This window comes from Apis florea, unplaced genomic scaffold (genome assembly GCF_048593485.1).
Source record: "Apis florea isolate Af1SG1 unplaced genomic scaffold, ASM4859348v1 contig_2293_pilon, whole genome shotgun sequence".
Classification (NCBI taxonomy): Eukaryota; Metazoa; Arthropoda; class Insecta; order Hymenoptera; family Apidae; genus Apis; species Apis florea.
In genome coordinates, this window is record NW_028256554.1 from 6,704,743 (window position 1) to 6,727,713 (window position 22,971).

The 22,971-nt window shown below is 28.1% G+C and overlaps 3 protein-coding genes and 1 long non-coding RNA gene across 7 annotated transcripts in view; 1 reads left to right on the forward strand and 3 right to left on the reverse strand.

Moving 5' to 3' along the window:
* LOC147658275 (uncharacterized) overlaps positions 1-7,660 on the forward strand; it is a 107,009-nt gene extending 99,349 nt beyond the window's left edge. The window contains exons 2-3 of one of the 2 annotated variants that reach the window (XR_015290892.1): positions 5,862-6,088; positions 7,203-7,660. This is a non-coding gene — a long non-coding RNA (uncharacterized LOC147658275). Of the gene's footprint in view, positions 1-5,861; positions 6,667-7,202 lie in introns of those variants that run through there. The other variant, XR_015290893.1, reaches the window with a different exon arrangement.
* The window catches only part of Task6 (TWIK-related acid-sensitive K[+] channel 6), a 123,838-nt gene extending 114,146 nt beyond the window's left edge, over positions 1-9,692 (reverse strand). Inside the window, exon 1 of the mRNA XM_003694530.4 lies at positions 9,196-9,692. The gene's annotated coding sequence lies outside the window, so the exon portion shown is untranslated. The remainder of the gene's footprint in view (positions 1-9,195) is intronic.
* A 2,963-nt stretch (positions 9,693-12,655) lies between these two features.
* Positions 12,656-16,080, reverse strand: LOC100866188 (uncharacterized). Of its 3 annotated transcripts, none has more exons than XR_015290894.1 (5): positions 14,406-16,080; positions 13,703-13,779; positions 13,513-13,655; positions 13,261-13,415; positions 12,656-13,180 (listed from the first exon to the last, which is right to left on the reverse strand). XR_015290894.1 is itself a non-coding variant. In XM_003694527.4 (5 exons), the coding sequence occupies exons 1-5, from the start codon at positions 15,878-15,880 to the stop codon at positions 13,146-13,148; spliced, it is 1,872 nt and encodes a 623-aa protein (XP_003694575.4). In that variant the 5' UTR covers positions 15,881-16,080; the 3' UTR covers positions 12,656-13,145. The 3 variants fall into 3 exon arrangements, 1 of the variants encoding a protein (XP_003694575.4); XM_003694527.4 differs by having other exon boundaries at positions 13,513-13,642; XR_015290895.1 differs by lacking the exon at positions 13,513-13,655.
* A 999-nt stretch (positions 16,081-17,079) lies between these two features.
* On the reverse strand, positions 17,080-19,095 carry viaf (viral IAP-associated factor). Its single transcript, XM_086904006.1, has 6 exons — positions 18,859-19,095; positions 18,453-18,748; positions 18,107-18,242; positions 17,794-18,022; positions 17,517-17,725; positions 17,080-17,431 (listed from the first exon to the last, which is right to left on the reverse strand). The coding sequence occupies exons 2-6, from the start codon at positions 18,453-18,455 to the stop codon at positions 17,295-17,297; spliced, it is 714 nt and encodes a 237-aa protein (XP_086760132.1). The 5' UTR covers positions 18,456-18,748; positions 18,859-19,095; the 3' UTR covers positions 17,080-17,294.
* Between the last annotated feature and the right edge of the window lie 3,876 nt (positions 19,096-22,971).

Consider the following 22,971-nt stretch of genomic DNA (forward strand, 5'->3'; position numbering starts at 1 on the left):
TTTATTACACGTTATCGGTCAACAATAGTAATAGGAATTCTGAATTTTGACCTCGCTGTTAATACGCAACATTCTCGCGGTAACCAAGCGACTTGGTGATATACACGCCTACACGCAGTTACATCAGGAGTAACTGATTTCAGTGACGGAATTACGGGCACGTAGCTCGTACATGGTATAGAACGACGTGTCGAGATTGGAAGGACCGGCACACATGTGTAATGATATCCTCGATGTGAAAACAGGGGAGATCCGGCACGGAATTACAATCGCATAAACCCATGAATCGCGAACAATTTGGCAATGATTTTTCTGGTGCCGGCCGACCAACGCAACGATTTTTACGGTCGATTAAACCATGACAAACATTCAATTTGCCCGTGGAATCAACTTTATTCGGGACACGGTCTCGTGTCGAGGGTTCAACGTAATCCGGTAAAGCTCCTGCGGCAAGGCCCCCTCTCCCTTTTTTTTTTTTTTTTTATTTCTTCGATTCCTCGTTTCCCCATATTTCCATGCGTAAAGTCAAATTCCTCTTCGAGCTCGTCTCTTCTTCTTCAAATTTATCTCTTCTCTTCTGAATTTAAAATCTATCGATATTTTTTATGCGAATCATTTTTGTAGAGAGCACGAAAACTTTGAAAATTAAGAGTCTTACGAAAAGTTCTAAATCTTGTCGATTTCGAATTTCGAATTTGGGAATGGAATTATTCAGATTAATAGAGAATTTATGAGAGAGAAATTTTATACGAAATGAATAAATTCCACGATTTATATCGATCGCGAGATAAAAGCAGCGAATCTGTAACGAAACGAAAGCAGAAAGAGAAAGCGGAAATCGAGAGTCGTTTACGCGGGAAATTTAAAGGGGAGGAATTCGAAGAGGATTGTATGGAGATGTAAAAGGTTCCAATCCAATCGCTATCCGAACGGCGTAATTTTCCAAAGTTTCTTTTCCATTGCACGATATTTTTGAAAGTATCAGAGTATTGTGCGTTCGAGAGCATTGTAACCAAATCGAGTCAAACCGTGTCTTTGGCAAACTTTCAACCGCGATAACACCCTCCTTACATGGAGGTACAAAGCCTTGCCAAAAGGTAATTCAAAGAGGGACATGAATGAATATATATTGTGTGTGATATACTGTGTGGAACGGCTTTAATGGACTGGTACAACTAGCACGGGCCACGATATGAAAGGTTTTTATGTCATAATAGATAGAAGCACGAAACCGAGAACTTTGGACATTCGCATCCCCGCTTGTAATAGAATTAACATATGCGACCGATCTTCCGATATCTCTCCTCCATTGCATTTCCTTCGTCATAATTTGTATATTCCCGCGAAAAGTGGAATTTAATTAAAGAAATACAATTAACAATTAAACAACGCGTTTTCAGTGTTTTCCCCGTGTTTTCTTCCATAACAATTTCTACGTTTATTTTCGTTTCATGAAATTTATAAGAGGTTATAAAAGATGCGAGATTCGAGAAAAATTTATATGCAGTTTTACAATCTTACCCTAGAGAGAGAGAGAGAGAGAGAGAGAATGAGTGAAATCTACGAGTGCATTTTACGAACACGAAATTGAACAAGTTGCGTCGTTCGTTTTGACGCGTGGAAAACAATATAATTTGTGTTAAATCGTCTTGTATTAATACGTTGTAATGAAAAGTTATATGTCAGAAATATATAATTTAATTTGAGAAAGTGTAACAACGGAAAGGAAATATGAAATTTCTGGATAAAATAATTTGATGTCGCGATTCAATGGAACGTGAAATTTTCTTCATCGATATATTCATGACTAATGAATATATTTGTTCGTTTTTTTTAATTCGATGCAGTACTGAAAGTACTTTTCCAGTTTATCAGGGAGAAAATTTTAATCTCTTTTTTGGAAACATAACAGAATAACTTGATGAATCCGTGCTCGCGTTTAAAATTTACATTGAGCAGAAAACATTTGTTTAAAACAATTTCCCGATCGATTTATTTCTTACATTTATAAAAACGTAAAAAGTATAAATGATTATATATTTTCTCTCTAATACGAGAGAGAAAGAGAGAGAAAGCAGCAAAATAGCTGAGAAAAAGAGGAACGAAGTAGTAGTGGACTGCATATGGTCAGACATTAGTTCCAATAAATTAACCATGTCTTCCACCTTTTGATGCGAATATTCTATACAATATTCCCTAGAAAATTGTTCAAATAATAAAATCATATCGATATTTCAAGCTGAATACTAAAATGTATATTAATAATAAATTAACAATTAACGAATAATTAAAAATTCCTAAACGCGTAAGATCCTTGAAAAGAAAAAACTTTTAAACTTATATAATTAATAATTTCTACGTCTAACGTTAAAATCGCAAATCAATGTAACAACAATGATAAACGTTTAATGCTAAAATAAACAAAAAAAGAAAAAATAGCAGAAAAATGAGGGAAGGAAGAAAAATACATTTTAATGCATTTCGATATAATGGTAAAAACGGGGTCATTCTGAATATGCGTTCATTAATCAAGTTTGCTCTGAATCGAGGCGTTGATTGTGAAATGATTGAACGGTAAATCGTCGAAGGCGCACAACGGATGCACCTGACGACCCGAAAAACTGACATTAGGAGGCTGAAAAGTGACCGAGAATAAGGTTCGAGAAATAACGGCGAGAAATAGCTTTATTCAGAAAATAGCCGGCAGATAGATCTGTTGATAGCCATTTGCCGCACCACTTTTAACCTCGTGATTCTTCAGCCGAGAAGTTCGTTTATTCGTGACGCGCAAAGGGAACTCTGGAACACGCCAGCGGCCTATATTCCCACTCGAAAAATTCTCTTCACTCTAGATTCGAATCGTGTTTAATTATTCTAATTCTATATATATATATATATCAGAACGTTCGTATACACTTTCTTCTGGGACAGATTTTTTTTTTTCATTTCATATCCTGTTAGAATAAAATTCCGGGAAATATTTGAAAATAGAAGCCTGGGAGAGTGGAGTAATTGATTATTTAATTAACGTAGCGAAATATGAAGAGATAGGAAAATGTGTAAAAATTCTGAGAAATAAAAATGTTTCAGATGGCAGTTTGACGTGGGATACTAAAACATTTAATTACTTGATAATATAGCAAGACAAGCATGAATCTAAAAATATTACGTTCTACCTAGCTTTCTGTCGTAAAAAAATTTTTATTTTTCATAATAAGGAATATTATCCTTTTTACGTTCTGTCACGATGTTTCCCTGTTTAATTTATATAAAAAAAAAAAAAGAAAAAAAAATTCTAACGATTTTCTAACGCAATTTCTAACGATTTAATTAATCGATTAATCACACTCAATTTTGAAATGGATCAACCTGCCCGAAAACTGTTCAAAACTATCCCTACGTTCTCGCGGACGAATATAAAATTTCGACCTCTAAAAGAGGGGATGTAACGACCGCGCATTCACCCATTTCTTTTTATTTCTGCAATTATGGTTGCATACAAACGAGGCACTATGCCAAGTTGAAAATTACATTCATTTAAACGAGCGGATACGATTCGGAAGAGCGAGTTTCTCGAGACTTGTCTTTCGCCAGTTTATAAATTTTCCGCCATTTTCGTCACATCTCTCATGTTTGTGGACCGATAGAACAAAGGCGGTCGTCAAACAGAATCGTTGAACTGCCTCGTGGATAGTAAATATCAATTCATCCTATCGCGATACAAGCTCTGTTAACGATTAACATGTGATTTCATAATTTTTCTCCGTTTTTTTATAATATTCCGATCAGTAATTTCGTTCGAAAAAAATATCCACGATTATTCGAAAGATAAATGTAATTTTTATTTTTTGCTGCATTTATAATACGAAACCCTTTGTTAATTATGGCAAAATTTCAAATTACTTCACATTCAACACATTATTCGATTATTTTTCTGTCATACTGAAATTATAAATTATAAATTTTGCGGGTCAATTGTTAATTTTGGTCGCTTTAAGGATTATTATAAAAGAGCTCGAACGAATTATTAAGTGGATTGCAGATAGATTTGTTACAGGAAGAATCGTTTATAAAGTTACTTGCATTAACAAAGTTTGGAGAATTATAATATCCAATTAGATCAAGTAGAAAGTTATACACCGTAATTGAAAAGTTAACACACGTATGCCACGTGTTAATTACGTTTTCTAATTCGTCGAGTTCTCGCTTACATTGCAAACGTCCCGTTAATGATGATTTTACGCAATAATAATTTACAGCATTGAAGACGCTTCTTTCAAAGAAATTCCAGCGCAGGGAAAGGAAATGCTGCGTGGCTCAATTTTCAAACAAGCCTTTCAGCAGCTTCGAATTACACATCGCCTCGAGACAACTAATCGCAATCTTCCCTCAAGTTTTCGATTTTCCAGCATTATGATTATTTAATAAATTTACTGAATATTGTTCTGTGTTTCTCGAATTGGCTCATCGAAATAAACAATTGATCAAATTATAATTATAAAGATAATGATAAAAGAAAACAGAAAAATTAGAATAAAAATATTAATCGTTTCGAGTAAAAAAAAAAATTAATTTAAATTATTCTAATCATTATTCTATTAAGAATTAATTAAAATGGAAGATAGTATTTTTATCATTTTGTGTGAATTTTCATTAAATATGAAATAATTATACTATTATGCATACAATACGTACAATATTGACGAATGAAACACGATTATAATTGAATTTGTTAAATAAATATAAATCGATACACGCATATCTGTTATAATTTATTAATAAATGTATGATAACATTCAGTCAGAATTTTCTAGTCCAATAATTCACAAAGCTCAATGCATTCGTTGACTCTGTTTAACGTTTTATGTTAATATTATGTTACAATATCCTTTTTCTCGATCAATAACAAACAAGAATTTCAATTCTTTACGTAAGAATCATTAGACAAAGCTTTTGTTAACAATTTAGCGAGAAGAAATCTAAACAATACGCTTTGGGGAAACTAAACATTCGAGTTGACTAACAACAACGATGAAACTTTTGGAATGGAAATAATGTTCAAAGGGTAGCCACCGTTTGGAATTCAGTGCGATTAAAGAAAGTTTGATAACGAAAGTAAAGTTTTAAAACAACATCGGATAATCTCTTTAAACTATTTTTCTAACATAAATTCTTTTCGATGAGAACAGTGACCTGCGCGTTTCCCTCGACGGAAAAGGTTTAAGAATTAATTTCAACTTTGCACGAATTTACGAGTTTTCATGTCGAAATGTCGAAAAGACGATATAATTTAATTTTAATTTTTTCCAAATCGATATTGTAATCAAAGGAGAGCCAAGTTTGAATTATTTTCAATAAAAAATTATTAATCAACATAAAAATAACGAATATTAATTCAAAGAAATATTATAAATCTCTTATTTTTAAAAAGACTTTTCTTAAATGGATTTCTTTGTTGATCGTTTAAAAAACTTTTCTATAATATCTCATACAGAATTTCAATATATTATTATTATTATCAAAACTAGATAACTCTAATTTCATTTCAATTTAAATTTGTAATTTTTAAGTTCCTAAAATATAATATATCCTTATTTAGAATCAAGATATTGCAAGAGAGATATCAAGTTAAACTATCATTCAAAAAAATCCAGAGTGACATATAATATGATAAATGTATGAGCTAATAATGATCTTCCAGAATTTTCAAAATCTTGCTAGTATTAAAACTACTTAACATCTTTATTTTCATCCCTTCTAAAATTAAGTGCCAATACATTTACATAAAAATAATATATTCAAATTAAAAAAAAGTAGGTTAAGCATTTATGATTTACAACAATATTGTACGTTTTTTTCAGGTCTCGATGATGTGTCGAAAGAACTATAAGAAGCTAGCAATGTTCGAAAAAGTTCAACTTTCAAATGTATTGTCCCATTTAGACTTTAAAAGGTTAAAGACAGGACACACCACTTCGAAACTTTGATCCTGAAAGTTCTTTCGATACGTAGGAAGCAAAGACCGGCAGCTTTAAGAGGATCAACACAGAAAACGGTTGATCGAGTTTGAAAGAAAAGCGAAAACGAGGTAACAATGAAGGCGTAAATCTTCTGATCGGACAAAATTTTGTCGTGGACAAATGGAAATTCAATTTTACTTAAATCGTACAATCGGACGATAAATCCCTGAATTTAATAGAAGGGAGAATTTAGAGCGGACGCGTGGCAATTTCGATTTCGATAGCGATATTTTAATTCTTTGCTGCTGTGACAACACGTGATTTTTATTTCTAAAAATTGAATTTGATAAATAGAACAATATCGTACAATATACAATACGTGTGTTGAAATTTTTATCAATCTAAACGCTTACAATCATTGATCAATGTCCTTTATTTTATCTCGTACTCGAACTACTGCTGCCTGACCAAACGTAGACTGTTACTACTTATATTCTCTTCATCACTACTAATCTCTTTTTTGAAATATTTTATTCCTTTTAATAATACACTATATTGTATTTTATTATATGTGAAAAAATTTAACCGACTCCTCTTTTTTATAAATAATTCTTAATAGAATAGTTTAAATTTTCAGAAACTGAATGATTAACCTCGACTTAATTATTAGATATTGTTGTAAATAAATATAATATTTCAATTATTATGTGGAATGCAACATGAATATAGGTCCAAGGTCATCAACAATTTATTTTAAGATTCTTAAAATACATCCTTCTTTGCAATATTAAAATAGGTTAACTAAGCTGTTTTTTTCGTGGTTCGATACGTTCCCTCGTGCAACAAAGTTAAAAAAAAAGTTGGCGTTAATGTTATAAACATATTAAGAGAGCACTTTTCCTGTATATGTACACATGTAACTTCATACAACGAACATTTTAACATAGTAATTGGAAAACATCCAAGTATTATCAACAAGTCTAACCGATATTGTAAAAATTTAAAAGAAAAAAAAAAAAAAAAAGAAAAGTTACGAACTAACACGTTATATACAAAAGGATTAAATATTTATGAGTAATAAAACCGAGAATAAAGTTAAAACCTCTTGCCTATCACGATAACGAAAGGTAAAATGTCTTGGCTTGACAAACATTCCGCCTTAAAGTTTGCGTGCGCTGCGTGTTTGCAAACGACTATTTCGAAGTGCAATTTAATTTTAAGTAGAACTTGATTTTCCTTCAGTTGAGAGGACACGCAATTTCGTGCGGGGGCCGGTTAAAAGCACCAACGATGAGGTGCTTTGAAACGTTCACGGAGACCTGTCTAACAACCTTCTCGATTCGGTGCAGCAACCTATGCTTGACACGTGCTTATCAACGTCACAAACGGGCAGCCAGCGCACGATGATAACGCAGTTAGGGGTGCGACCTAGGGGTGTAGTTTAGAACGCAAGTGAATACGTCCGAGTATCATCGTGTTGACATCTCTAATGGAGTTACCTGGGGGATTGCTGATGATACGTGTTAGAACGAATTGTCAGAAGAGCGTTTATAGTAGAGTTCAACCTATGTATTTCACTATTATAATGATTATTGAGTAATTTGAAAATTTGTGTATAATTTTTAATTCATCGAAGAATTAACTATTAATTTTTAATTGTACAAATTGTAGAAGAAAAGAAAAATAAAATAATTTCGAAAGAATTAGATTGAATGAAATTTCATTTTCATTGTTCATTGAAAATGAACAGGCTGTTATACTATATTATGAATCTTTATATAAATTTAAATATAGAGAGAAATTATAAGATTATAAATACCAAATATAATTGAAAAAATAATTTTTATGCATTGAAACCAAACAATAAAACCAACAGACATATGCTTTCATCCCCAATGAGTGTTTTCAGGATTTTAAGTAATATGAATATAGTAATAGCTTTAATATCATGAAGTACTTCTCAGTATGACCTCATGTGGACTCGAGTTTCACTACATCACACGTGGTCGAAATAATTTTCTATCTCCATCTCCCATGATTACAATGGAAAAATTTTAATATTGATTTAGAAATATGAGTTGTTTATTTATCGACTTCTAAAATTAAAAAAGTTCTTTTATTCTAATTTTCTATATCGATTCAATGCAAATATATTATCAATTTTTTCTCTAATTATATATTTAATATTTCTATTATTCATAAATTCTTATAATAATTTTTTATTTATTCTTAAGAATAAATTTTATTTATTTTTCATTTTATATATATCTAAATTCTAAACGATATTTTAGAATATTGTTTTGGTACAACTTCAGATTTTAGAAATTTCGTTTTGTAATCGAAACGAATTGAAGATTGAAATTCGTCGTTAGATTGCTTATTACAAAACTTTGTTCTATACGAACAACATAGCGAACTTATTCTATTAAATGCAATTCAACAAGTTAAGTTTTAATGCAAAAGTCCCTATTACAGAACTTAAACAATACATATTCCGTTTTAATATGGGGCATAAGAGAAATACATGCTCTAAAATAAAACTTTTTATAATCTCTTAACACACTTACATGCAATATTTAAGCATTCCTAATTGAATTTCTTCGATCATAATAGAATTTGTAATTTTCCATAATTTGTATTAAATAATAATATAAAACAATTTATAAAAATTGTTATAAATTTGCTATAAATTTATTGTATTGAAAAATAAAAAAAAAATTTATTAAAAATAACATCACAAGCTATAAAAATATCAAGCCAATCAGATTTAAAATATATACATTCCATTATAATACTATGTGTATCCATATGATCATAACAAATTCAATTCAATCCTTTTTGTTTTAATTTGATGATTTTTCTCCATTAAGTTTCGATATATAGCTTATAAATATTTAAAAACTCAATAATTAAGTTATCGATTAATTATGGAACAAAGGCAAAATAATAATTAAACTGAAAAAACGATGTTTCGACTCGGCAGACATGCCGAGCTCCATAGTAGTTACGGAGAAGATAAGCCAGACGATAGAGGCGCACGCGGCACCGGCGACTAACCGACAGACGGATCATCGTTCGAATCGAAGCCAATTATCGGCGTCGGCGGGTATTATCAATTGAATAAGAAACTCAATCCACGATTAATCAATGGGTATAAAAACATTGTTGATATTCGCAATAAAATAACATCAAACATTAGTCGGAAAAATGAATAAGGATTAGACAGGACTCTTACCTTTCCACGTCACGGCGAGGTGCACGCGAAATCCGACCACGCCATTCTCTCTCTCGAGCACAGCACCGCACTGCACCATATATATACACAAGAACACACTTCAACACATCTCCACCCCTCCCGGACAGCTTTCCTTTCGAATCTTTCTCTGCTGATCTCGTATTCCCCTCGTTATTTGTCTATTTCTCTATCACCATCTTTGTTTCCCGATTTACCGGTCTCTCGTTGTTTCTCTTAGTATGGCTTTCCTTGTCGAATCCTTTTCACTGTCTCACTCTCTTTCTATCTCCTTCTCTTTCTCTCTCTCTTTTCCCCCTTTATCACCCTCACTATGTCTCTCTCTCTCTCTCTCTCTCTCACCGACCGGCAGGAAACCTCATCGGCCTCCCTTTTCTCCGGCACCTTTTCTTCTTCTCGTTAGGATGGTGAACTGATAACCGAGTCGCACGATATCCGCAGCATCGAAGAATCGTGACGTCCACGGCGTATGTCGACGATACAGGCGACGAGTAGGACGAGGTTAGGAGGAAGAGGAAGAAGAAAAGGAAGCACCTCCCTGCGGCACGCGCGCGCACGAGAGAGAGAGACAATCCAGCATCCAGCTACGCCCGTGACAGCGTCTGGGCAACTACTGAGGACGATCTGCGCGGTTCCGGCGCAAGCATTCGTTCGAATTTTGACCGATCGCGGCGCCACCATAGTTATCCCTTTTTAACGAATTCACTATGATGCGCATATTCTGCATGGTTCACCATTGTCATTTTTCTTAACTATGAAGAATTGCTCTGTTTCTTTTATAGACTATCAATAAGATGTTTTTTATTTTGTACTAAATTCAATTTGATATCTTTAAATTGAAAAATGTCATATGTATAAAATTTAATTTTATTAGATATAAGATAATAAAAATTAATATATAAAGATATTGTATTTTTTGTTTTATATTTATTTTATATTGTATTTTTATGAATATTTTTTTTTAAATTTCAAAATAGAATTATAATAAAGTAAATCATTAAAATTAATGATAAAATTATATATTTTTAAAAAACCAGCATATCTTGAATAACATATAAACTTCCAATTAAAAAAATGTAAAAAGAAATATTAAAGAAGGAAGTTCATTTCCCACGTAATGATCTTTACAATTTAATATCTCCATCCGCTGAAGAATATTTCATAAATACATATTAGACCTTTAACATTTCCGTTTACTCTTTCCAATGAAAATGTCAGCGTGTTAATCAACAGGATAAAATTAATAAATATCTATCGATTAACAGTAGTAATGATTAAAAAACGAAACAAAATAATTGTCTCTGTTGTAATAATTGTCTAATTTTGTAATTAATCAGTTTAAAATATAAATATAAAATAAAAAAGATAAACAGTAGTAGAATTGATTTAATTTGAAATACATAGAATTCTTTTAATTGAAATGTATAAATTGTCCCCACAATAAGAAAAATGGAGTTGTATTTTATATATTACATTATGTCGGTATATTTCTCGATATATTCTAAGATATATGAGAATCTTTTTATGATTTATGAACGAAAGCCAATGTAAATAGCAATGAATCGACATCATGAGTAGAATTCTAAGATACCTATGTTTGATTTTCATTCTATTTCTTTTTTGTGATACCAGTATTTCTCTGAAAAATAACACAAAAAAATATATATCATGCTAATCCATCTGTATTATATATTCGTCACTCATACTACTTATTTATTTCATAATCATGAAGTTATTTAGATATTGAAAAAATAAATTCATGATAATATGAATGAATAAATAATTAGAAAATTAATTTATGCTTGAATATAAGAATAAAAAATTTAGTTTTTTTAATTACATTTAGTTTGCACAATCAAACAAGTGAAGTATAAAATCTTTCGATTTATAATCGTTCAATAAGTTTCCTACATCGAAATGGACTTTATTACTAGCAACTTTTCTTTAATGAAAATTAATAATGGTAGACTATTAACCATATTATGATAAGAATTTCTATATATATATGATATCTTTAAAACTATCTTTAGAATTGATATTTTTCACACTTATAAATTATTTTTCATTGTGATCAAATATCTAAATTTTATAATGTAAACAGTACATGATTATCTATGAAAATAAAATTCAATTTATTGTTGAATTCATACATTAGACATATATATATAAGAAATTAAAATGATATTAAATTATATGATAATTAAATTTTTATTATGTATTTTATAATATCAATTTGTATGTATTAAGTATTACAATGTTATCAAAAACAGATATAAAAATAAAATATTACAACTACTGTTTATACCGAGTTGTTACAATTTCAAAAATGAAAAAGGAATTTTTATTATATCATTACGAATATCTATTAACTTGCAACTGATGATGTTGCTATTTATTTAATATCATTATATTTTATTCGTTGTTTAATTTTATTAATAATTATTAATATTTAGCATTGAATTTAATATACCTAATATTGTATTAGAATATATGTAATACGTGATATTATCTTGCAAATTATATTAAGAATTATATGCAAACATCAAATTTTAGTAAAAACTGAAAACAAATATTTAATAAGAAGAAAAATAGTTTGGTTTTTTTAACTGTTTAAGCAGAATTTCTTCATGCAATCTAAGTATAGGTACTAAACAGAATAGCAATAAAAACAATACCTATATGTATGTTTTTTCTTTATGGCAATCGGTTGTACATTGAAATACTATATAGCAAAACATATTTGTTCGAAATTAAAAAGTTATCATTAATGCATGAAATAATTTCTACGTTACATCACCAGTTGAAGATTAAACATAAATTATATAATATTTTAATTTATATATTTCATATATCGCATATATATTAATCGTGTATATCAAAAATATTTAATCTAAAATACTATTCATTTGTTAATATAAATAACATAACTACAAATATATTATAGGTTGATAACCTATATATGTATGTATGTATATATATATTAGAATGTAAATTAATTAATTGCAAACTTTTCAAAATGGTTTCAAAATCATATAAAACATTACTTTTTCAAATGTATCAATAATCAATGGCATTTTTGACTCTATATTACCATCTATTATTATTTCTAATATTAATAAGGACCATTTTATAATATTAAAATAATATATCTAAAAAGATAACGTCAAAACATAAATAATAAATATAAATAATAATATAAATAAAATTTCTATAATCTAATTAAATTTTTTTAATAAATTTGAAAAACTGAAATAAAAATACTAATTATTAGATATTTATTAAGATATAATAAAGTCGTGTGAAGATAATGCTGCCTTTGAGAAAACTTAAAGGAATCAAAATATTTTTAAGGTTTTAGTTTGATTAAAATAGAATAGCAATCGTAAAAATAAAAATATGAATACGTATTTCGTTTCAATTCTAGCAGCAATTAATATCATCGTGAAATTTATCGATTTATTATCGACAAGATTTTATTAACTATTATAAATAACTAATATAAGTTCATAATATAACTCAACATACGATTCTACGATTTATTACCGCTGCAATTATTGATTATATATATAAGAACTCATATATTTTCTGGAATCGCTAAGTAGACGACTGATCAACAGTGCGTAATAATATCTATTGAACATCCTAGTAGTAGTAGACTGAATTTCTTAAGATAAAGGATTTCCTCCTGTGTGAAATTATATTTATAAGTCACAGCATATGAATTTTCTTTGGTTTCTAAGAGGACATCACGTAATTGGAAAATTGATAATAGTAAGATCCATTGAACAATTCTAAACTTTTATACGAATTTAAAAAATTTCAATTAATATTAACTAACATTAATGATTAATTAGTATTACATTTATAATAATATAATATAGTGACTGAAAATAAATATATTCTTATTTTTATATAAATACTTATGTATGTATTTAAGAGGTAACATCGTTAGGTGTATCCGTACAATCTAAAAATGATAAAAAAATTCACTGAACTGCGCCTATATATTATTTTATTTGAAATTATATACAAGTTATCAAAACTTACCAGACTCGTTTTTATGACTCTTCATATGATTCTCGAAAGCACCAAATTTACTATAGATTTTGTTACATATATGACAAACAAATGTCGCGGTAGGATTACGAGCACAATGAATATGATGCACTACTTTTAAATGATGAATTAAAGATGATTTGTGTCTGAAAATAAATTTCTACCAATGTAAACTAATGAATTTTCAAGTTTGAAATTTTTTTTTTTGACAAATTTAAATCATTTTTGTTTCTTCTTTTTTACCTATACATTTTAAAGCACATGTCACACTTGAAAGGTTCTTTCAAGCGACCACAATGAATAAAATGTCTATTGAAATGATATTTTCGATTGAAAAGCCTACCGCAACTTTCACAAAGTATTATGTACATACCTGAAAAGAAACACTAATGACAAACACTATACATTATCGTACATAAAATAGTAAATTTACCTCCGTGTGCTCCTGCTTGATGCATTGCCAATGTACGCGCGTTTGAAAATTTTAATGAACATGATAAACACTTATACCTACAAGCGTTATTCATGTTTTATAAAATGTAAAATTTAGGGAAAAAAAATAAATTTAGAATACATCTCGTATTCTTTTAAAAATTTGTTATCAAAATATATTATTATACATATACAAAGTATCCCAAAAATAACTTTGATCATTGAATATCTGTTATTTTTAGAGATATGCAAATATTTTATAACAATTTTTCAGCTGTGTATGCAAGGACCATTAATAATGCTACAATAATGCTACAAATAATTTTTTTATAAGTAAAGGATATTTAAAAATTTCAAAGTACTATCTTTTAAATAATATGATACTATTTTTTTGTTTAAATAACAGATATTTAAACAATTTCAATATAATACAAAATTATTATTATCAGATTAAATTTTTATCTTATCATTTTGCAACATATGATACAAATTCTATATTTTTAAAAGTATTAGAAATATTCCAAATAGTTAAAGTTATTGAACCATAAATCTATATATTTTATAAAATATTTTCTTAAAATATATTTTATTTTAATAAATAATATGCTTGATTTTTCAATTTTTATGTTTCGAAAAAATTTGAAAAATTTTTTTTAATACAACTTTCGTATTTCGTAAAAATAAAATAAAAAATATTAACTTACTTATCCTTGTTTATACTAATTCCATTATCGTCTTGAATTTGTAACATATTCGTATTATATAAATTTCCCATCGATACATCGTATTCTTTTTGTTTTTGCGTATATAATGTTTGTTTAAATATTTCAGTCTCGGTATTTTTTTTTTCATTCGAATAACGTTCAAATTCTGTCAATAGTGAATCAATATCATCTGTGATTTCCAAAGAACATTCACTTTCAGTCAATGATGATCTTCTACTGCTATATTCCCTATCATCAGTCAGATATTCATTATATTTAGAAGTATGAAAATATGAACTATCTAAATTACTTTGTTTAATATCATTAAAAGCTTCTGAATGAATACTAGCTGCACTAGTTTCAATCCAATTTGAAACACAGTCCTCAAAGCAATAATTACAGAAAGAATCAGATGAACACTTTGACTTATTATCACTACTAAATGATAAGTCTTCACTTTTATAATCTGGAGACATCATAAATTTTTTTATTGAAATATTTTTTTCATCTTGTTCATTATCCGTTAAAGAAGAATATAGTGTTGTATTACATATGTCAACCTCATTGTCATTTATGTCAAATATGTTTTCATAACTGTCACTCTCATGTATTGCACTTAAAGAATTACATGTATAACAATCTGAATTATTATTATAAAATTCATAATTAAACTTATTAAATATTTCATTGCTAGAGAAATCAATTAAATCTTCCAAATCATTTGATTCAATTTCTTTTGAGAATGAAAGATTCTGACATTCAGAACTATAATCTGTCAATATATCCTGAGATATTGAAGGTAAGTATTTCTCCTTCCCTTTATTTTTAAGAATAGATATTTGTTGTTTTTTATTTTGTTTCCTAGAATGATGTTTTAACTTCTTTCCTTGTGTGAGACTTTCTAATGTTTTTGGTTTACCTAATTTTTTGCCTATCATTTTTTTTTTATCATCAACAAAAGAACAAATGCTCCACTTTGGTAATTCATGACAAACATTCGTAAAATTGAGTTCTTGTTTTCTTCTCCTTGATACTCTTTTATGCTTTTTTTCTTTTTTAGTAAGTATATTTTCAGATGAATTATACTCTGATATTGAATCAGGATTATATAAACTTTCATGTTGATCTTTTTTTGTTACATCTTTAAAAGAATTTGATTTTGTTGCATCTGCTTCAAAAATTCTCTCCGACTTTGACTTATTTTTTAAAATATTAGGAACTTTACGTGATGTTTTATTTAAAATTGATATATATTGTTTTGTATTAATATCAGGATAATTAATAGTTTTAACATTGTCTAATTCTTCAATATTTTTTTTTTCTTCACTAATATTAATTTCTTCATTATATTGTTTCTCTGATATTACATCTAATACTGCATTTGAATAAATATTTTTTGTATTTTCATTATGTAATTTTCTATTATTATAATCGAATTTGAAAAAATTATCTAAATTATCTAAATCCTCAAACATTTTCACTAATATTCTTTATAAATTTCAATTAATTTTTTAACTTTATCTATTTACATCTATTATGTTTATATTACATTGTTTATTATAGCTAGAAAATATAATATAAACAAAAAATTAAAAAATATATTTGAACATCTCTACATCTAACACTATTTTACATATTATATAAATATATAATATATTATGTAAATATATAAAAACGAATATATAAAACGAATAAACTTAAATTAAAAAAAATAAATAATTACAATATTAAAATTGTGCGAAATATATTCTTGTCAATGCATAAGTAGATATGTAAAATTTCTTTTCGTTTTACAATTATAATTAATAATTATAATATTATTAATATTATAATAATAATTATAATTTTAATATTTAATGAACTTATCATGTACAAGCTTACCTAACTTTCTTGATCATAATTTAAATAATATGTAACATTGCAATCACAAACATAAACTCACATTTTTTTTAAATATTTTTATAACTATTACGATAAAAAATATAAATAACTATTATCATAAAAAATATAAATATAACTAATATAATGTAAATTTGAAATATTTAATATTTCGTTTAAGATTTCACTATATGACACTACAAACTGCTATGATCAGCGGTAGAAACTAAACTGCGTTCTATGAAATTATACAAAGAAGTATAGCTTCAGCTGTGGTTTACATGTAGATAAAGTAAAGAAATCCGAGAAGTCCTTGAAGGACTACAGAATATAAACATAGAATTTATAGCTAAATTTATGTCAAAAATTTATGCGTATATGTATTCTTTCTAAATACTTTCGATCCATTTTTCATTATTTATTTCTTCTCTATTATTCTTCTTTATTATTTTTTGGCATTGTTTATATGAATTCGTCACAAAAAAAAAAAAATATGAAGATGTCGATCTACAAAGTAATATTAAATATGAAATAAAATGTAGAATATGTAGAAAGTGATAATACTATTCGATTTTATTGTTATGTAAGTCAAATAAAATTTATAATTATATATTATTAATTTTTAAAAAAAGGAATAAAAAGTATAAATAATATGTTAGTAAACTTTATATTTGGAAATTTTTATCTCTATGCAAATAAGGTTAGATTTTATAATTTTGAAATAAATTTTCTATGTTATATTCTATTAGTGATTATTTATGAGAATGTATGTGATAAAGGTATTATAAAAAAAAAAAACAGTAGAAATTATATATTTAAAATTAATAACGTGATAATAACGTAAAATATTTTATTGTGAAAGTGTGATTATTTATAATGATAAAATTTTAAGTAATAAAAAATAATTTGTGTGTAATAAAATATGTGATTTTGAAACAAATAAAATAGTCAATACTTTATATAGTATTCGGATAATACATTAGTTTTCTTAAATGTCCAACATAAGTAAAATTACCAATCATTATTGTCAGCAACATCATCATTTTCATGTCTTAATGAAGAAAATAATACATCTCTGATTTTTGGTTTTGGATCTTTGGTAATTTTTGTTGGTATAGCTTCTGCTTGTCCTAACATCCATTCCAGTTCTATAATAATATAATAATTTATGTTAGTACAAACGTAAAATGTATCAATATTTATTAAATGAATTTATAATTGTATTATAATTACCTGCTTCAGTTAATTTCATGCCTCTTAATTCTATTGGTCCAATAATTTGTTTTACCATATTTCCATTATGGTAGATAAAAATTGTAGGAAGATTGCTATCTGGCCAGTTGGGAATGCAAGTAGTAGAAATACTTTTCAAAAATTTGGTTGTAGGAAATTTTTTTGCTAAGTTAATTAAATGCTGGTTTATTAATGTACAAAGTGGAATGCTTAAAAAAAAAAATTGTAATTAGATAAGATTCCCATTTAATATTTTTAAAATAAATTTTTATCATACCCAGATTTATACAAATGAAGTATAACCCAAATATCATCCCCTGCATTATTCACTTCTTGAACATAATCTTTTGCTGATATTTCTTTAACTTCACCGTATTTAGATTTATTAGCTAATTCTTTCATTTCTGCTATTCTTTTTCTTCGATATTCTAATAGAATTTTTTCATCTTCTTCATCCTCTAATTCATCCAATTCATCCAATGTTTTGTTGTCTAAATCATTAGCAGCTATAAAAAAAATAAAATATATACATTAATAAAATTTGTATTAGGATTATTATGTTAATATAAAAGAAATAAATACTTAAGTACCACGTCCAGTTTTTTCATTTATAGTATTTTCCACAATATCAACTATTTGTTCTTCCGTAACTTCTTTAGGTTTCTCAGGTATAATTCCTTTTCTTCTGAGAATATCATTCCATTCTGTATCTTCATTTGGATCTTGCTGTATTAAAAAACTTAGGTTATACTAATTTACATATTAAAAATTAACTTAAAATAATAATAAATCTTTAAATACTTTATTTAAAATTGTTTGTATAAACAGTTATAATATATTTAATGTTATATTTTTGATCCGTAATATTCAATATTTCTTATTTGGAACCAAAAATATCCTTTCTATTCTAACCTCTAAAAATATTTTGTTACTTACCATGATGTAAAAATTTGTTTAAAAGATTATTTTATGTTCAGAAATAATAATTTTCAAGATGAAAATTAATTAATTAATAGGATCAATATTTTTAATTAATGAAATACACTTCTAATATTTAGATAATTATAACCGACAGCTGATCATGTTTCACAACATATACGTAACATAGCTGTATTTCTGTTTCTGGCTTACATGCATTTATAGTATCATGAATGACGCATTCACGTTCGAATCTCATTCTATTTTAAAAACTATATTGTTAGTAACATCTCAATGATGACCATGTTGAAATTCTGAAACATGTACTTTTTATTCTTATATTTTATTCTAATTATAATTTTATTTTAAATATTTGCTTCTTATCAATATAATCTATAACTTAATTTTTGAATAAATAACTTACGAAATAGACCTATTATTCAATACACGTTTTTATCTCATGTTTTTGGGATATCTGCAATATCTTTTTTTTTTTTATATTAAAAATATATTATAATTTTAAAAGAGATGCGACGAAGCTATATTCAATTGACATTCCATATCTGATCTATAGACATCTGTAGTTAAATGTAGTAGACTATGTAAATAAGGAGAGCAAATAACAAGAGAAGGACAGAGATAGGATAAAAATATTGAAATCAGCGCCATCTTCAGAGTGCCGCAAATGAAACACAAAAAGAAAGGACAGAAAATAGTCAGAGAGGGATAGAGATAGGGTAGGAATTAACCACTAGCGCCATCTCCTGAGTGCCAAAGGTATCTTCTCGAACCATAAGATAAAGTAGAATAGGAATTGACTATCAATGCCACTTTTAAAAAATTCTTTTTACAAGTACACAATAGATGGTGCTTACGGTCAATTCCTATCCTATCTCTATCCTTTTCTTACTATTTTCTGTCCTTTCTTTTTGTGTTTCATTTGCGGCACACTGAAGATGGCGCTGATTTCAATATTTTTACCCTATCTCTGTCCTTCTTCCACTAATTGTCATTCCCGTTCTACATAATTTACACGTTTAAGAAACGATTCTGATAACTTTATGCCTTCTATTATTGGCCTGTTGATTAAAAATCTTAATAGATTCTCTTACTCGATCCATTTTTTATTGGATTTTTTATAAATGCATGCGTAATACATAAAAATAATATAATAAATAATATACATAAAAATAATATAAATAATACATAAAATAATGATAATCAAAGAATGTATCAAAGAAATTCTTTTCAAAATCAAATATTGATTTTATCATCTTTTTTTGAATGAATTGAATATACACATATTTTTATTAATAATAATAATTATTTTCATTAATAAATAAATAAATAATACTCTAAATATTCTAATTTTTTTCACGATTTTTTTTAGAAAATGGGACAAAAGGACCGATTAAATTGTTGAGCATATACTATACCTCGCATAATAGTGATAGCATAATAATGGTAAAATCGACGCAATCGATACTTATGTATATGGAATACAATACTTAATACGTATTTACGGCTATACTCATTGACTACATTCAGTCGATTGTAATCAGGGAAACCGGTTGATCGTGCAGCTGTGCTGGACCACGGCCATGTTTTGTATCCCGAACCAAATACCTAAAACCAGTTTGGGACATCACCTCGATAATATTTATAGGTATAAGGAATGATAATTTCCGTCACTAACGGTACAACCTTAACACCAAATCGTACGCCATATTTGAATTTATGCAGATTAGATCATTTCTCGTTTAAATTTCTTTCTTTTTTTTTTTTTCCTCTCTTGTTTCATATACTTTTATATATATATTAAATTTTAATCAAAAAGTTTAATAAAACGAATTTTATTTAAATTTTAAATTAGCGAAATCAACGTACAGTGTAAACATTGTTTTTTTATTTCAGTTTGGGAAGAAGTTTTTTTAATGTAATAAGTTTCGTAAGTCAATCAATAAAATTTACATATAATATTCCGATTAAGCTAACACAAGCGCCATTTACGAATTTCCAATTCGATCTCGATTTAATATTCAAATCAAATTTCACGGAAGGAGGAGGGAAGAGAAAGGAAAGAAAAAGGAATGGCAATTTTGGTTACCACTGGAGAAAGAACGATTAATTTCCCTTTGAGATCCAAAGCTTAACGCTGTTCAATCCGTTTTCGCGGTGCTTTCACGTGTGTCACGTGCATATCTTTCTATGGACTACCTTTGTTGGCCGGACCACATAAAAGTAACGCGTTTCCACAATGGCGGTGGCCAAATTGCAGAAAAACATGTATATACAACTTCCTTGATTGTTGACGAATGAAAGTGAACACGTGTTTCTTTCTATTCTATTACAAAAATAATGAGAGGAGAAAAAGTAACACGTTAATCTGGCTAATTCTGATCGGTCGAATCTCGTTGACTTTTTTAAACGATCGATAAAAAAAAAAAGAAAGAAAAATACGATCGATATCATTTTAATTGAAAAATTATTACATTTGATAAAATAGGCTGAGTTATAGATGACTATCTTATGGGTAAAGCGAGGTAAGATAAAGGAAAATATAATTTATTTTTTATCTTATATATGTTTTTCTACGAACTTGACTTTTGGATTAAATTTTTACGAAATTATCTCTCATCATAAATTAAAATCTGTTCTATTGTTTTCTTTCTTCATAGATCGATGTGTATTTCTTTTTTTTTAAATTAAATTTTACATCGATGGCACAAAAGAAATTATTTAACCGATTATTTTACATCTCAACATAAATTTAAATAATTTAATTTCGCTAATGCAAGCTTTCTACGATTGCTTGTTGTTCGAATATTTAAATAATCATACGATCTATGATTAACAATATAAGATTTGTCATGATTTATTATTATTTTTTTTTTTTTATTAAATCGAATAAACTTTCATAATCAAACAATCAAGGATAAAACTTATTTCGAAAATTTCTTCCAAGATTGAAATTTGAATTTCATATTTTTTAGAGATGGGCAGGATAACATTTTCTAGGAGCGAAATATTGTGCTCCCTGAAAGATTTATCTGTGAAATTGACGCAATGGGAAGAAGGGAAATACTGACCAAAGCTTCCCTTGCGTGAATGTATGTATATTGCGCGCACCGTCTGTCGTTATTGTTTTCCATTGTTGAGCTCTTTTTTTTCTTTTTTTTTTTTTTTTTTTCTCGAAAGCATTGTTTGGCGAAGCGAAGCACTCGCGTTCGTTTCCGGTTGCGTGCCAGATTAGAAGTTAACCCTGCATTTAGGCGTGCACAGCCCGATTCAATGGAATTTCTGTCATTTATGCGCGATTATGCGTTGGTGTCACGTTGGTGTTGGAGCAATTGTCGCGAACAAAACAACTATTTAACAGGATGCAACTATCATCCGTATTTCCATTATTATATTAGAAAAATGTCATTCGTATATGATTTCTAACGTTTGATAAATCGTTTGTTATCTTCGATAGAAAATTTATTAAAAATATTTTCTTTTCTTTGCGCTCATCCATTGTGAAAACTCAAACTCAAACTGCTATAAAAGAAAGAATTTTCGATTCGTGTCGAGGATGATTGGGTATTAATTTGTACAAAAAAGGAAAAAAAGTATTTAATCATAATCCTCCTTTCTGTCGTTCATCCAGAATGAAATTGATCGTAGAATACACGGTGTTATTCCCTGTATTCGAACGTTGTACTTGTAAATGGATAAATGTCGTGCAGTTATTGTCTGGCTTCGACGGTTCATCCGCCGATGTATCACAATCTCGCGGTTACCTTCTTCGTTGCGTCGATACCACTTTGCGGTTAGATGTATCGACGCTTCTCTTACCCCCTTTCCTCGAATTACCAATTCTCGAAGCGTGTTGGAGATGGCAGTCGCTCCGTGTTTAAATCTACGAGTTTCGTTTACGTCTCTTACGCAAAAGTGTGTCTGCATAAGATTAAAACCGAATCCTTCAGTGCACAATAAGAGAAATTATCGCTTACAAAAATAAATTTTTACAAGAAAAGGGAGATCGAAAGATTATAGGAATTCACCGATATTCGAAATAAATTTTTATCATAGAATTTCTTACGTGACACTTGTTCATCTTTTCATTATTCTTCTAAATGTAATAAATGAATATCTGACTGACGAATACAGAGATGCAGTAAAATATCGTCATTGACCGAAAGTGAATGTTCCTTGGAAATCGCAGATGATATTAATTCACCATTGACACAATTTGAATTATATAGAGTGATAAATTAAAATAAAACGAATCGAAATCAAAATCGTGGAAACTAGAATTATAATATAACAAAAAGATTATTATAATTACCAACCGAAAGTTATCTTCGATGAAATATAAACTACGTGTTGTATAAAATTCCAAGCACACTCTCGAGAAAAGGATTAAAAATCGCGTTTCAATTAAGGATGTTAAGAAACGATCATCGATTTAATCTCCATATTAAACGTACCGTACGAGAACAGCGACTAATTATCCAGATCCGTTGCAATTCGCACCACTGCGTAAATATCCTAT

Coding starts and splice junctions, on each gene's coding strand:
- viaf (XM_086904006.1), bottom strand. Junction 17,726..17,793: donor CTTCATTTGTATAAATCTGG/GTATGATAAAAA, acceptor TTTTTTTTTAAG/CATTCCACTTTGTACATTAA. Junction 17,432..17,516: donor CATGAAATTAACTGAAGCAG/GTAATTATAATA, acceptor ATATTATTATAG/AACTGGAATGGATGTTAGGA.
- LOC100866188 (XM_003694527.4), bottom strand. CDS start 15,880: ATGTTTGAGGATTTAGATAATTTAGATAATTTTTTCAAATTCGATTAT. Junction 13,780..14,405: donor ATTAGTATAAACAAGGATAA/GTAAGTTAATAT, acceptor TAACGCTTGTAG/GTATAAGTGTTTATCATGTT. Junction 13,643..13,702: donor TCAAGCAGGAGCACACGGAG/GTAAATTTACTA, acceptor GTTTCTTTTCAG/GTATGTACATAATACTTTGT.